Here is a 13,563-nt window from a genome sequence, read left to right on the forward strand (position 1 = left end):
ATGCTGGTCCTTAATGTTTTTCTGCTTTACGGCAACGCTGCAGGCGAGGCGCCCTTGCTTCTCGTAGTCTATGTACTCCTCTGGCTGGCCAGAATGATTTTACCACCTTAATACTTTTCAACTCCACTGCTAGATGGAGTTGACGTTTTTTTCAAGTAGTACAGAAGAGAATTTATTAAGCGACACCTTATAAAGCTCGTTCCTTCGAAAAAAAGTAGTTATTACCCTTGTGCGTCGGACAAAATCAGGGGCTGTGTAAAATATTGTATCATAGTTACTTTATGTTCTCATAGATATGTATATGATATGCGATGACGTGGTAATAAAATCATTGTAATTGTTTGATTACTGTAGGAATTAAACAAATAAAAAGAATAGAACTTGGTTCAGAGGAGTCCAAATGCTAGCATGAAAAGCAAGTGTTTATGATACTATAAACATTTATAGTGCGTAGTTGACAATTAATCAATTGATATCATCATCAGCCTGATTATACCCACTGCAGGGCGAATGCATCTCCCATATTTCTCCACTTAACCCGGTTCTGTGCTAGCTGCATCCACTTGACCCCTGCGAACTTCTTAATCTCATCCGCCCACCTAACTTTCTGCCGCCCCCTGCTACGCTTTCCTTCCCTTGGAATCCAGTTTGTTACCCTCAGCGACCATCGGTTATCCTCTCTTCGCACTACATGTCATGCCCATGTCCATTTATTCTTCTTAATTTCTACTAGAATGTTGGTAACTTGAGTTATTTCTCTGACCCACTCTGCACGCTTTTGAAACAAATTCAAATTCAAATTCAATTTTGATTCAATTATTTGAATCAAATGGAAAGCTACTGAAAAGGGCAGTCGAATGTTGTGAAATGCTCCAAATGAAAACCTAAAATATTGCTTTGTGAAGGTAGATAAGAAATTTATTGTGTAATTAATCATTTAATTATTTATTTGTGTAACAATTGAAAATAAATGAAAAATAAAACAACGTGTTAAAATTTTAAGATTCACTGGTACGCAAGCAGTGACGTTGACAAGCAAGCAAGATTGTGCTACTTGGTGAGCTTTGTTTCTCAATTTCAAATACAGCAGCATAATCGAAGGTAAATGCATGGAAGTATTTTGATCTTATGGAACCCAGCTGGTTTGGTAATACACTACTTCGTGTTAGAACGTTTGGCGCGACCAGTGCTTCCATTGTAGCTGAAGATCAAGAGTAAAACCAATTTCAGGTTCTTCATCCATCGTTCTGCTCATATTTCAATCAGGAGTGTACCGAACTGACTCACGCGCTGACATTTCAGGGTTCTGACCTAGGGCTCTTTATCGTACGGGTGGGGAGATGTTCAACTCTTCTGTTCCTTTCTTTCGGTACTATTTTGTCAGGAGGTTTGGAAGGTTTGGGAAAATGTTCTTTGTACAAACGAGCTTTCACTGCTTGCAAGAAAGCCGCGTGGCATAAAGGCTTCATTTCCAATCAGGACGTGTACCATAATTAATAAACCTACATAAAATTTAAAAGCGTCAGCATAGGCTCTGCTACAGCGAAAGGTTTTTGGCTTGAATGCAATCTGCAATAACAGTGAAACTACACGCGTCCTGCCGTGTTGCCTGGGTTTCAATCTAGCTCTTTAGAAGGAACCAATGTCCGCGCGCTGTGAGATGTCGGTTCCGGCTAAGAAGCTACGGTCATCTCCATTAGTCCTGAGTTGTCCAGCACAGCTTTCCTCATAGCCCGTCTGTTGCATACAGTCGTGAGGCCCTACAAAGTTTTTCACACATTTTCCAAGCATCAGCCTTTTCGAACCAATGAATTACGTAGTTTAACTACGCCAAAATGTATTTTACAAAACACTGGATACTCTTACTGTGGATCCTCATGAGGTGCAAAACGCATTATATTCCGAAAAGACATAAATAAAGAAGCCATAAGTAAACGCGTAGATGTATAGTCGGCAACAGTATGAGAAACGCTTTTTGCATTACTGCTTATAAGCAAATTGCACAACTGAAATTGATATTGTTCACTAGCTGAGGCATCTTACAAAGATATTTTCTGAGCTTCTAATCTGATATCGTATATAACGATAATTGCTTCTCAGTGTTTAGGAATAAAAAGGCAATGAGTATTAAGATACCAAGTATACGGAAGAAGGTTGCGAAGATGCCATTGCACACAAACGAGCTCACATTAAGCTTACGTTGGTGCTAGAAAATGTAGAGGATGACTTACATTATCCAGAAGAGTGCTTGTCAGGTTAACGACTTGTCTTGTCTGTCTGCTTTCTTTAAATCCATGGACTATGATGAACAGTGGTTTCATGGTGCTGTATTTCTTCTCAGGAAGAATGCTCGACCTGGTAGTGGGACTCAGTTCTTTCCCAGATCGCTCTCTCCTGTCGTAATAATAAAATTTCACACCAGCTTCTTGAGGACTTACCGGTCCACCAATTTCTAGGGCCATTCTGTTATCAAGGTTAAAACACCCAACAGTATCGTAGCATTTGTAATCTCTCTGTTTGGTCAGAACAAATGATAGTACCTGGAATAGAGCGAACATGGATAAGGAAATTAAGGCTGAATTTGTGCAGAGGGTATGTGGTACGTTTTTGCCCAGACGACAAATTTTATTGATAACTATAAATACCTAAAGCAAGTTTGAAAATTGAAATGCTTATTACTGAGAAGAACCTCTCGCAAACTTGGTGCTCTGGTTTGTTTCCAGCTGTAATCGTGATTGACCTTATCGATAGCTGAATTTTTGTTCGCTTCTTGGGCCATTCTTCTCTGAGCAAAAAAAAAAAATTAGTTAATAAGAAATATCGGGTAATTAATTGTTCATATTTTGTTAGCCTCGCGACAATGTAAACTATGTTGCTGTTGAGAATATGACTGGCTGATGCACTTGAAGGAGCACCGGTCACCATATGTATTTCTCGTTTTCCAAAATGTGAAAAGAATCTATATATATATTTGCTTCATAGCATGTTAAAGACTGTTTTCCTGCTCACCAAACAAAACATAGACCACAACCGCAGGAAACATTTTGGAGTTCCTATTTACTTACATATGATCAACCTATCTTTGAAAAGACCAGGCGACAGTGTGTTTATTGATATCGTCAAACAAAGAAGGGACTTCGTTCTTTATTTAGTATTTATGGTGCTCGGCGACTCAGCTGCGGTCGAACAATAGGGCTTATAGCCGTATCCCTAGGTCGAATAATGTGTGGCAAACACCGGGGCGATAGAAGTACTAAGGAATGCGCGTCCTCCTGTTGTGCAAGTGATATCAGGGCCCGTTAAAGTTCACCGGGTGGTTGAAGCTATTACCGATGTCTCCTGCGTCTCTTTCATGCACTTCCACCCTCCTTCGAACGTGGAGATGTTGAGCGGCACTTACTGCTGATGACGAGAACAGTCTACAACGTTTCACTTTTGCAGGTTCAGTTGGAGCTTCTTTATAATTCGTCCTTGCACAAATGAGCTATGAGCGTGTTCAAAGCGTTTCCCATTTGACTATTTATCGATCCGTAGCCACAGATATTCTAAAATGTCGTTGCATGGTCACCGCTCCCATCAGCGAAAGTCAAGACGAACGGACCAGCGATAAAGGAACAGCTAATGAATACGCGCATACGAGCTCGAGCAATGTGGAGAGAGGAAACCCCTTACTCGACTCAGATTCGGGCTCGCACCTTAATTGGCTAGCGCTTTATTTGCTGATGCTGGCCTTGCCAAGATTTTATTCGTGGCGATCGGTCCCCATGTTCATTATGATGCTTTGGTGAAGAAATGTAATTGGTTTGCAGCACCGTTGCTTTAAATCTTGGTCGGTGTGATCAGCAAGTTATTTTGCGGATTGCGTTTATCAAGCGGTTGATTTCGTCAGTGCCATGAAAAGTACATAACTCATAATGCAATATGACGGAAATATGAGGCCAAAATTGTACATGCACAAACGTGGCTCTCTACGCAGTCCTCAAACTTCTGCTTAAGCCTAAGTGCGTCTGTTATAACTTACGATGCAGTCTACCTTATTTCCTTGCTTCCGTCGTCGGTTTGCTACCATACAAGCGCAATCGATGTCACAATTATCTGCGGCGTCGAGATGCTGGTGGTGAAGTTTTATTAAATACATATTTTTTCATGCATTAACCCCATTAACCGGTATTAAATGATAACCCTGAAATGCCCCACAAACTTGCCGAGTAAAATGTGAACCTAACAGCACAGCTATGCTGGGCTGCTGGAGGGCATAACCTGTTTTAGGCAGCACAGAAGCCCTCTAACTAAAATTGATCACCACGTCCAAAGGGTAATTTTTTATCGGAAATGCATTGCTGAGCTGCTGGATTTCTCGACCTACGTTTGTCGCCATCTTTCTCGAATTTCGCATTCTCAATGAGCTTCGACGTTTTCGATAGCCATGCATTAACCTCGCAGCGTTTAACTTCAGAATGAATATGAAGAAATTAGAAATGTGGTACAAGACGGTTTCGGGTAATCTGGATCACCTAGACTTATCTACATTTCACTATTGGTGTTGTGTTTTTCCGTGCAGGCAGGAAACGAAGATAGCAGCCGTGAAGCACGCGGTGGGAATTTCTTTATTCCCGGAAACAAGTTACTGGCGAGCGCCAGCATAGCTGGGCGCTGTCCGTGATAAGCCAGGGCGAAGTGCGCAGCAGCACGCGGCGCTGCGGCATATATAGCCGTTATCACTGAGGGGCGTGGCGCACAAGACAAGTAGGCGCGCAACTACTACACTCCCCCAGTCTTATTTGAATAGGATGCATACAGTCAATAAAGAAAAATCAACACAGACTAGTTCAAGGCACATAGCGGTCTGGAGGGCGGCGCTGCTTTTCCGGATACCGCCGTTGTGTCGTGGATGGAGGACGGGACGATGTTGGCTGAACCGGCGTCGTCACTGAACGCGGCTGCTCAGATTTACTCTGCTCTTCAGGAGTGTAGCGGGAGTCCAAGCCCACGGCCTGAATGATGTGGTTCTGGTGGCGTTTCCAGATGAACACTCCTTGACCGGTTTCCACTTGAAGTCGGTACGAAACAGGTCCCGTTCGCTCTAAGACGACAGCAGGCAACCACTTTTCACCCCCCTAAAATTGCGCACTAGGACACTGCCACCAACAGAAAATTCACGTGTGCGCTGCTTGCGACGCACTGTCCGCACGGACTGCTTTGTCGAAACAGTCTGCTGTAGCGAGGGCTTGACTGCGTCCAAACGGGTGCGCAGTCGCCTGTTGAGCAGAAGAGTAGCCGGCGCCTCGCCCGTCGTCCGGTGTGGGGTGTTTCTGTAAGACAACAAAAACTTTCCCAATGTTGTGGTTAAACTTGCAGCAGTACTTTTCCGTAGTGCCGCTTTCAAAGTTTGGACAAATCGTTCAGCTTGTCCATTACTACTAGGATGGTAGGCTGATGTTCGTACATGCCGCGTGCCAATGCTCTTAAGATACTCTGAAAACACCGCTGAGGTAAATTGCGGCCCATTATCAGATACCAAGACTTCAGGGTAACCAAACCTGCAGAAGAGTTCGTGGAGTCGATTGACTGTGCTTTCCGCAGATGTGTCGCGCATCTGGCACACCTCCGGCCACTTGGAGTGAGCGTCAACAACCACCAAGAACATGGTTCCCTTGAAAGGTCCTGCAAAATCGATGTGCAGGCGCTGCCATGGTTTGGTTGGCCATGCCCATGGGTGCAAAGGGGCAGGACAAGGCATTGCGCTTTGCGTTAAACAAGCATTGCACGAACGGTCTTTAGTCTCAATGTCGCGGTTAATTCCTGGCCACCAGACGTAACTGCGTGCTAGCTTTCATTTTCACGATTCCAGGGTGTGCCTGATGCAATTCATCGAGCATCTGAGACTGGTGTTTAGCAGGAATAACGACACGCATACCCAGAACGAGACATCCTAGCTGTGACGAAAGTTCACAGCGTCTGTGAAAAAACTTTCATTTCTTCACTGTCAACGCGCTCAGGCCACCCGTTCATTACGTGCGGCATGACGCGTCTAAGGATCGGATCTCTGAACGTTTCGCGTGCAACGTCACGATAGTTGATTGGCAAGGACTGCAAGCATAGGAGATAAAATTGATCATCCGAGCATTTCACTTTGCAGAGGCAGTCGAGATAAGCAGTCTGCGTCGCCGTTTTGACACGACGGCTTCAGAGTGAAGTTGTAAGCTGACAAAACTAAAGCCCAGCGTTGCAGTCGCGCTGCGGCGATAGTTGGTATGCCCGTCTTGGGACCAAAAATTGTCTGCAAGGGCTTGTGGTCCGTAACTAAAACAAAAGAACGACCAAAGAGGTAGTAGTGGAGGCGTTTCACGCCAAAAACTAAAGCTAGTGCCTCTTTTTCTAGCTGACTATAATTGACTTCTGCTGCAGATAAGGTGCGAGATGCGTACGCCACAGGATGACACTGACCGTTTGGCTGCACATGAGAGATGACAGCTCCTATACCGTATGCCGATGCATCACACGACAGCTGCAGGGGCGCACCGGGGTCGTAGTGAGTGAGAACTGGTGGCTTGGACAGCAGCTCCTTGATGTTCGAGAAGGCTTCTTCGCACACGTCATTCCAGGACCAGGGAACATTGAGGCGTAGCAACCTGTTGAGGGGCAAAACAACTCTTGACAGGTTAGGAACAAACTTCCCGTAGTAGTTGATCAAGCCCAGCAGCGAACGCAATTGCTGCTTGTCTGTAGGGCGCGGAGCCTGTGCTATAGCTTCTAGCTTGTCAGTAGCCGACTCAATTCCGTGCGCGCTAATGACATGTCCCAAGTACTGCAGCTTGTTTTTCCTTCTTTATTTTTATGCCTCTCTCAGACAATCTTTTCAATACTGCCTCTAAATTTCTTAGATGCTCCTCTTCAGTCTTTCCGGTGACCATTATGTCGCCGATGTAGCAAGTCACGCCTTCAAGTCCTTTCAATATATTGTCCATGATTTTCTGAAAGATCGCCGGTGCTGAGGCGATGCCAAAAGTCAGCCGGTTAACAACATACAGGCCCTTGTGCGTGTTCAAGGTTAGGTAGGCTTTTGACTCCTCGTCCATCTCGACTTGTTGATAAGCCCGATTAAGATCAATTTTCGAGAATTTCTGACCTCCGGCTAATGCTGCCAAAAGCTCATCCAACCTAGGAAGCGGGTATGTCTCGAAGTCAAGAATCGGATTCAAAGTGAGCTTGTAATCGCCACAAATTCTAATTGATCCCTCACGCTTTATCACAGGAACAATCGGTGTAGCGTACCTGCTACTGGCGACGCGAGAAATGATTTTCAACCTTTCGAGCTTTTCTAGCTCTGCCTCTACCCGTTCCACAAGAGCGAAAGGTACACTTCGTGCTTTCAGAAAACGTGGTATTTGATCATCTTTGAACTGGAGACTTGCTTTTTCTCCCTGTATGGTTCCTAGCTCGTCACTGAACAAGTCTGCGTTTCTCCGTAGCAGCGCTTCCAATGCTGCCGGCGGACTGCCTGATGTAGCGGACACCTTACAAAGACCTTGAATTCCACTCCAGTCTAGTCCGATATGCTGTAGCCAGTTGCGACCTAAGAGCGGTGTCCCTTTTTGCGGAAGAATGTACAGCGGCAGACGTGCCTCTTGGTTGTTGTGGCGGACGAGCACATCCATTACGCCAACAGGTTTTACAGTTTCCCCTGTGTATGTTTTCAATTGCATTGTTGTACGTTGCAAACGGATACCGGGAAAGCACCCTTTAGCCTGATGGTGCGACATCACCGACACTGCTGCTCCTGTGTCAAGCTCCATTCGTATGGAAGTTCCTTCTACATTCACTCCAACCATTATGGGTGACGTTCTGGACACGTCGACACTATTTAGCTTAGGTCAAGCTGAGCCTTTCACTCAAGCGTGTGCATGCACTGCTTCTGTTTTTCTGTTTTGTTCTAGCTTTGCACATTCTTCGTATGTGCCCTTGTCGATTGCATTCGAAGCAAGTAGTTCGTACGTGCGGGCATGCTTGTCCATCATGCTTGCAAGAACCACGACGATAACACGGCTGGGATTTGCCACTTTTGCTAGCGTACTTAGGCTTCTGCTTCCCACCCTGCATTCGGTGAACGTTTTCAGCGCTATCCGATAAGTCATGTGCTGTCGCTGCATTGCTCATTGCTGCCTCGGTGGCCAAAGCACGGTCAATTGCCTTCTGAAATGTTAGGTGCTTGTCCTCAACAAACAGCTGCCTCTGAATGTCAGTTCGCCGCAAGCCACAGGCAAATTTGTCGCGAAGCGCATCCTCCAGAAAAGAGCCAAATTCGCAAGTTTGAGCCAGCCTGCGTATATCTTCCACAAACTGGGCTATCGTCTGCGTTTCACGCAGCACGGCGCGATAGAACTTCGCTCTCTCAGCAATAATGGATGGCTTCGGTGACAGATGCTTGCTCAAAATTTCCCTCAACTCGGTTAATGACCTCGAAGTAGGCTTATCAGGAGCAGTCAAAGACTTTAAGAGTTGGTAAGTTTTGGGACCGATGAGACTCACGAATACGTCGACTTGAAGGTCGTCCGGAACCTTGTTCGCCTTCAAGTACGATGCGAGGCGTTCGTCGTATGACGTCCAGTCACTCGTCGAGTCGTCAAAAGGTTCCATTAGTCCGAGCTGGGAGGCCATCTTGCAGTATCGGCACCAGGGCTTAGCTCCAGGGTCCCGCAGTCGATGCTTTGATTCTCGTCGCCATTATGTGGTGTTTTTCCGTGCAGGCAGGAAGCGAAGAGAGCAGCCGTGAAGCACGCGGTGGGAATTTCTTTATTCCCGGAAACAAGTTACTGGCGAGCGCCAGCAGAGCTGGGCGCTGTCCGTGATAAGCCAGGGCGAAGTGCGCAGCAGCACGCGGCGCTGCGGCATATATAGCCGTTATCACTGTGGGGCTTGGCGCACAAGACAAGTAGGCGCGCAACTACTCATTCACGTAAACGTGTTGGGGGTAAAACTTGTTTACAATTATCATTTAGGTTGAGTTTTGTTCGCGGCGTTTAAAGTCACAACGCGACTCAGGGTTTCGACTACCTGGTGTTTCTTAAAATACACTGACATCGGACAGCACACGGGCGAACTGAATTTTGCCTCCATCGAAGAGCTATTTTTTATTTAAGCACATAACATTAAGCCTTAAAGGTTGCCCTTTGTTATCCGGGCTAAAATTGTAGACCATGACGAAAGCTGTAAAGATCGAGTGTTGGTCGAACGTTCCTACATATTCTTTAATGCAAGACTGCACTTTGAATAAAATTGGTTCTTGTAGTAACCCCCACAGAAACATTGTCACGTATTTCGCTTTTAGGTAGGTGTGCCTTTGTTAAGCAATCAGGGCCTCAAGTTCATTAACTGTCAACATCGTTAAGCGAGAGTCATTATTCAGTTCATTTCTATAGATTGGTCCTTGGTCACATTTTTTGTATGTACAGGGTGGTCCACTCTAAGTGCGAACACGGCTCCGTGTGGCCGCGCTCCGCGGAGCGCCAGCGGATCTGGCGCGTTCGCGCATGGAAGCAAAGCCGCGCAGGCGCACAGGGGCCCGGGGGAGGAGCTTCTTGTCGTCTGCTACCGCGCTGGCGCGCACGTCGCTTGCATTGCTTGAAAGCAGACGACACGAAGCTCCTCCCCGGGCCCCTGTGCGCCTGCGCGGCTTTGCTTCGATGCGCGAACGCGCCGGATCCGCTGGCGCTCCGCGGAGCGCGGCCACACGGAGCCGTGTTCGCACTTAGAGTGGACCACCCTGCACCTTTACTTCTTCCTTGCAGTGTCGCGTTAACCAACCTTACTTATACAGCTCCAGAGGGACAAATTGTTTTAAGAACAGGGGATACGAATCGGCTAGTCTAATTCGATTCCACGATTTTGTCGCTTTACCATAAACCACCCCAAAATTTTAAAATATGCGTTTTACACTCCCGAACATATTGTGGCTACACATGTCTGGGAGTATGCAGATTCAAACATATTAGCTCACATTGCAGCATAGATAGCCTTTCAGATAGCCCTGGAATATCCTGCGATTACGAAAAGATTCAAGTTATATTCATGTCAATATTCTACTACAAAACAAGTCAGTACAGTGTCAGTGTAGTGTATTTTAAAACTAGAAAACTATGCCATGCCAACGCGACTGCTGTGTCATATGTCCGGACTGTAGCGAAGTGCACGTCGGCTGCCTCCACTGCGTCTACCCGCCGGTTTCTTTACTTTTTCTAATGCGTTTTGCAAAAATATACGCAGTGTTGTACATTCATAAACCGCGAGTTACATTCAGTTCAGAGGCCACTGCTGCAGAGAGATTTCTGCGACATTGACGGCTCATAACTATTATTTCAAGTAAAATTGTAACTGAAACCGAAACCATAACTGACACAAGGTGTATCACAACTACTTGGGGTTATAAAATTATGACCAATGCCACGCCCCGTAGCCTAGGTTGTGCCGCCACGAAACCTTTTCTGGGTGTTTAACTCCAACAGCCCGCATCAAGCGCGTGCCATTATGAGCTGTAGCTAGTTAGACCGCAGCTACCTAGGATGAACTTCCGGAAGACTAGCGACCGGACAGGACGCTAGTCTTAATAAAGTTCATGTATGTATGTATGTATGTATGTATGTATGTATGTATGTATGTATGTATGTATGTATGTATGTATGTATGTATGTATGTATGTATGTATGTATGTATGTATGTATGTATGTATGTATGTATGTATGTATGTATGTATGTATGTATGTAAAAAAATATATCGCGCTTTTCTTTGTTTCTAAACATCGAGATCTCAACACTGGGTGCTTAGAATGGCAGCAGAGGGAATGAAATGTTTTACATCGCGTGGTAACCAAAACTATGATATTTTAATTATTGCAGGAGTCTCATATATCAAGCAGCTCATAGGTTTGCACCGCATATCACTTCGCTCGAGGTACAATATAGCAAATATTAAATCACCAGGGCGTATAGGGTTAAAACGTTGCATAGCCCCGAAGGTTTCTAGGAGAATGAAGTTTATCAATATTACATGCAGTTGTGTTTCATTCCGCGCTGTCTATTTGTTTAAAGGAAGGAATACTACATGGGAGCCAAATATGCACTATACAGTCTCTGGGTGCAACGTACACCACATTTGCGCGCTGAGAATAACAAAAACGTAATACATTACTTGGTTGATAAAAGACCGCTGAACAGTTTTTCCAAAACCGTATATAAGCAATGTCCATATCAGAGTTTCTTTGTTCATTTTAATTTCTTTTACTGATGTTTCTTCTCCCTTGTAATAGCCTACCAGACGTTGTAGTGTGCCCTCTGGAAGTGCCTGTAGTCCCTGAAACAAAATAAAATGAAATCCGGAAAAGATTGTAATTATAATTGGGCACTAAGTTACTTTAGGCGTTTCCAATAACATAATACCCATTTATGACAAACGACAATTACATAAATTTAAACCTCAGCTCACTCAATTTTCTTCATATAAGAGGTTTCAATTGACTGCCTTAACACAGAGGCATCGAGGTAGTTCTTATTCATTATATATTTCAACTGCAGTGTGCTAAGCCTCGTCGTTATAGCCGCTGTACAGGCATGGATAACGCTGCCCTAGCGATTCAGTAAGTTTTGTTCTTTGCTCATATTGTATTTTAGGTACATAGGTGAGAGTGACGCATATATCATGAAGATTTTGTCCTTTGATTCAGAGTACGAAAAATACAAGCATATAAATGCTTTTAATAAATGACAAAAATATATATAATATGCCTACGGTACAGAATATAATCCGGCTGAAATTGTACGATAACAGAAATTTTATCCAGCAACTCCAAACGAATTCATTTACATTTTTATATTCTCTGTTGGGTTTCTCCAACATTTTAGAATAGGGTATATTGGAATTCATGAAACTTCAAGATGTAGCCTTACAGAGGATCGCATTCTGCTAAAACTTTCCTTATTTTTCTGGAATTTTTCATTTTAGGCACTTTAGAGTACAAAAAATGAAAATGCTTCAAAGCTTTCACCAGAACTTATTTGCTTGAACGGAGACATTATAATTTCAATGTAACACCTTTATACGCAGAACCAGTGTAGTTGGGCCCCCCAAATTATTTTTCTCCACTAAAACAGCTTGTCCTTCAAGCCAACCTTACCTTTTCCAGTTCATGCAGCAGGGTTTTGTTCATTTCCCCATAGGCATGTGCTCCTTCATATATTTGCCCTGGCAAAATGGTAATCTCCTCCGTCTTCACCTCACTATGACTGGCAGCACAAAACCTTAGTAGAAGAACTGCAAGCAAAATTTTTCAATACTATAAACATTTCATGCGTGCATTTAGGCCCGCTCAGATGCTGAAGTTAGAAGGCTTTTCTAGTATTCCTCTTGAGTATGTTGCTGCACGTTAATTTCTTCATGCCTTTGGTATTGTTAACATGGCTTGTGTCTCATGCGCTGCTTCCAGGCGAGAGCCGTTCGAGGGTGCTGTGCTGCTTTTTGCAGACTTCGCAGATGGCGCCACGGTTTTGTGTAACAGATATAGAATTTCTTTCATTTGTTATGAGTTTTACATGCGGCGATTATAAACGCATTCCTCACCAATAAACTTATTCGGAAGAGGTTTCTTAAAACGTTTCTTCATTTTATTTTTTGTTGTTACACGTTGTCAATGTTGACCGTTCCCTTGGAACATTCCGACGTAGCAAGGAGTATTGCTCGAATCCGGCATGAAGTATAAATAGCGCGTTGAAAACAAAAAGTACAGAAAGTAGTAATTAGCAGTTTGCGCACTTGGATGTTGATCGGAATGGTGATGGCTCGATTGGCAATGGAGACGCGAGACTGTAATAATCAAATTAGAATGCTATGGTATACGTGCCATTGCCTTGGTTTTTGTACAAGCGTACATTGAACAAAATGCAATTCCTTGGAATAAAATACATTTTTTCCCGTTTACAAATTTTCAATACAGGGGGTCCTCCGAAACATATGCTAAAGACAGAGTTATACAGCTTTTAAAGAACTAGATTGTGTGAATATGATCAGATAACCACAACTCACCATCCCTGCGGGCGAAACAAGTTTTTGCGCACATTTATTCCATTTGAACCGAGCTAAGTGCCCAACATTACTGATGAGAAGCTGTTCGGATGAACTACTAATTTTTTAAAGATGGAGAGCAAGCAAAAAGGCTGTAAAATTATTTACACACCGCAAAACAACTTTACAACTTAGTTTGATATTGGTAAAACTTTGTTTCAGATTTAGTGAACAGTATTCGTCCAACTCGCATTTGTTGCATGTATCATGTAATCGTACTAAACATTATGCAGTACTGTGCACTTTCCTCGCCATTTTGCCATTTAAATTCAATGTATGTATGTAAAACGCTCCGTTTTGGTCCAAATTTATTTACTGCGGTGTCTAGCGGCACACTACACCGAAAGAAAATGCAAATCTGCCTTTCCCCGCAGAAAAACGACCTTCAGTCCCGCTGGGAACATTCTCGGAGAGAGTATCTAATATTGTAAGTGTAATGCGTGTAACGCTGT

At 44.2% G+C, this 13,563-nt stretch overlaps 1 protein-coding gene across 10 annotated transcripts in view; it reads right to left on the reverse strand.

Annotated features, from left to right (window-relative positions):
* The window catches only part of LOC146193294 (phospholipase A1-like), a 95,833-nt gene that overhangs the window by 26,160 nt on the left and 56,110 nt on the right, over positions 1–13,563 (reverse strand). For 9 of the 10 annotated variants that reach the window (XM_084602667.1, XM_084602666.1, XM_084602672.1 and 6 more), the window contains 3 exons: positions 12,168–12,304; positions 11,186–11,347; positions 2,232–2,540 (listed from right to left, as the gene is read on the reverse strand). In XM_084602667.1, coding sequence (XP_084458793.1) covers positions 2,232–2,540; positions 11,186–11,347; positions 12,168–12,304 — 608 coding nt within the window. The remainder of the gene's footprint in view (positions 1–2,231; positions 2,541–11,185; positions 11,348–12,167; positions 12,305–13,563) is intronic. The other variant, XM_084602669.1, reaches the window with a different exon arrangement.

The sequence above is a fragment of the Amblyomma maculatum genome, chromosome 4, assembly GCF_055883805.1.
Source record: "Amblyomma maculatum isolate TAMU_Amacu chromosome 4, ASM5588380v1, whole genome shotgun sequence".
Classification (NCBI taxonomy): Eukaryota; Metazoa; Arthropoda; class Arachnida; order Ixodida; family Ixodidae; genus Amblyomma; species Amblyomma maculatum.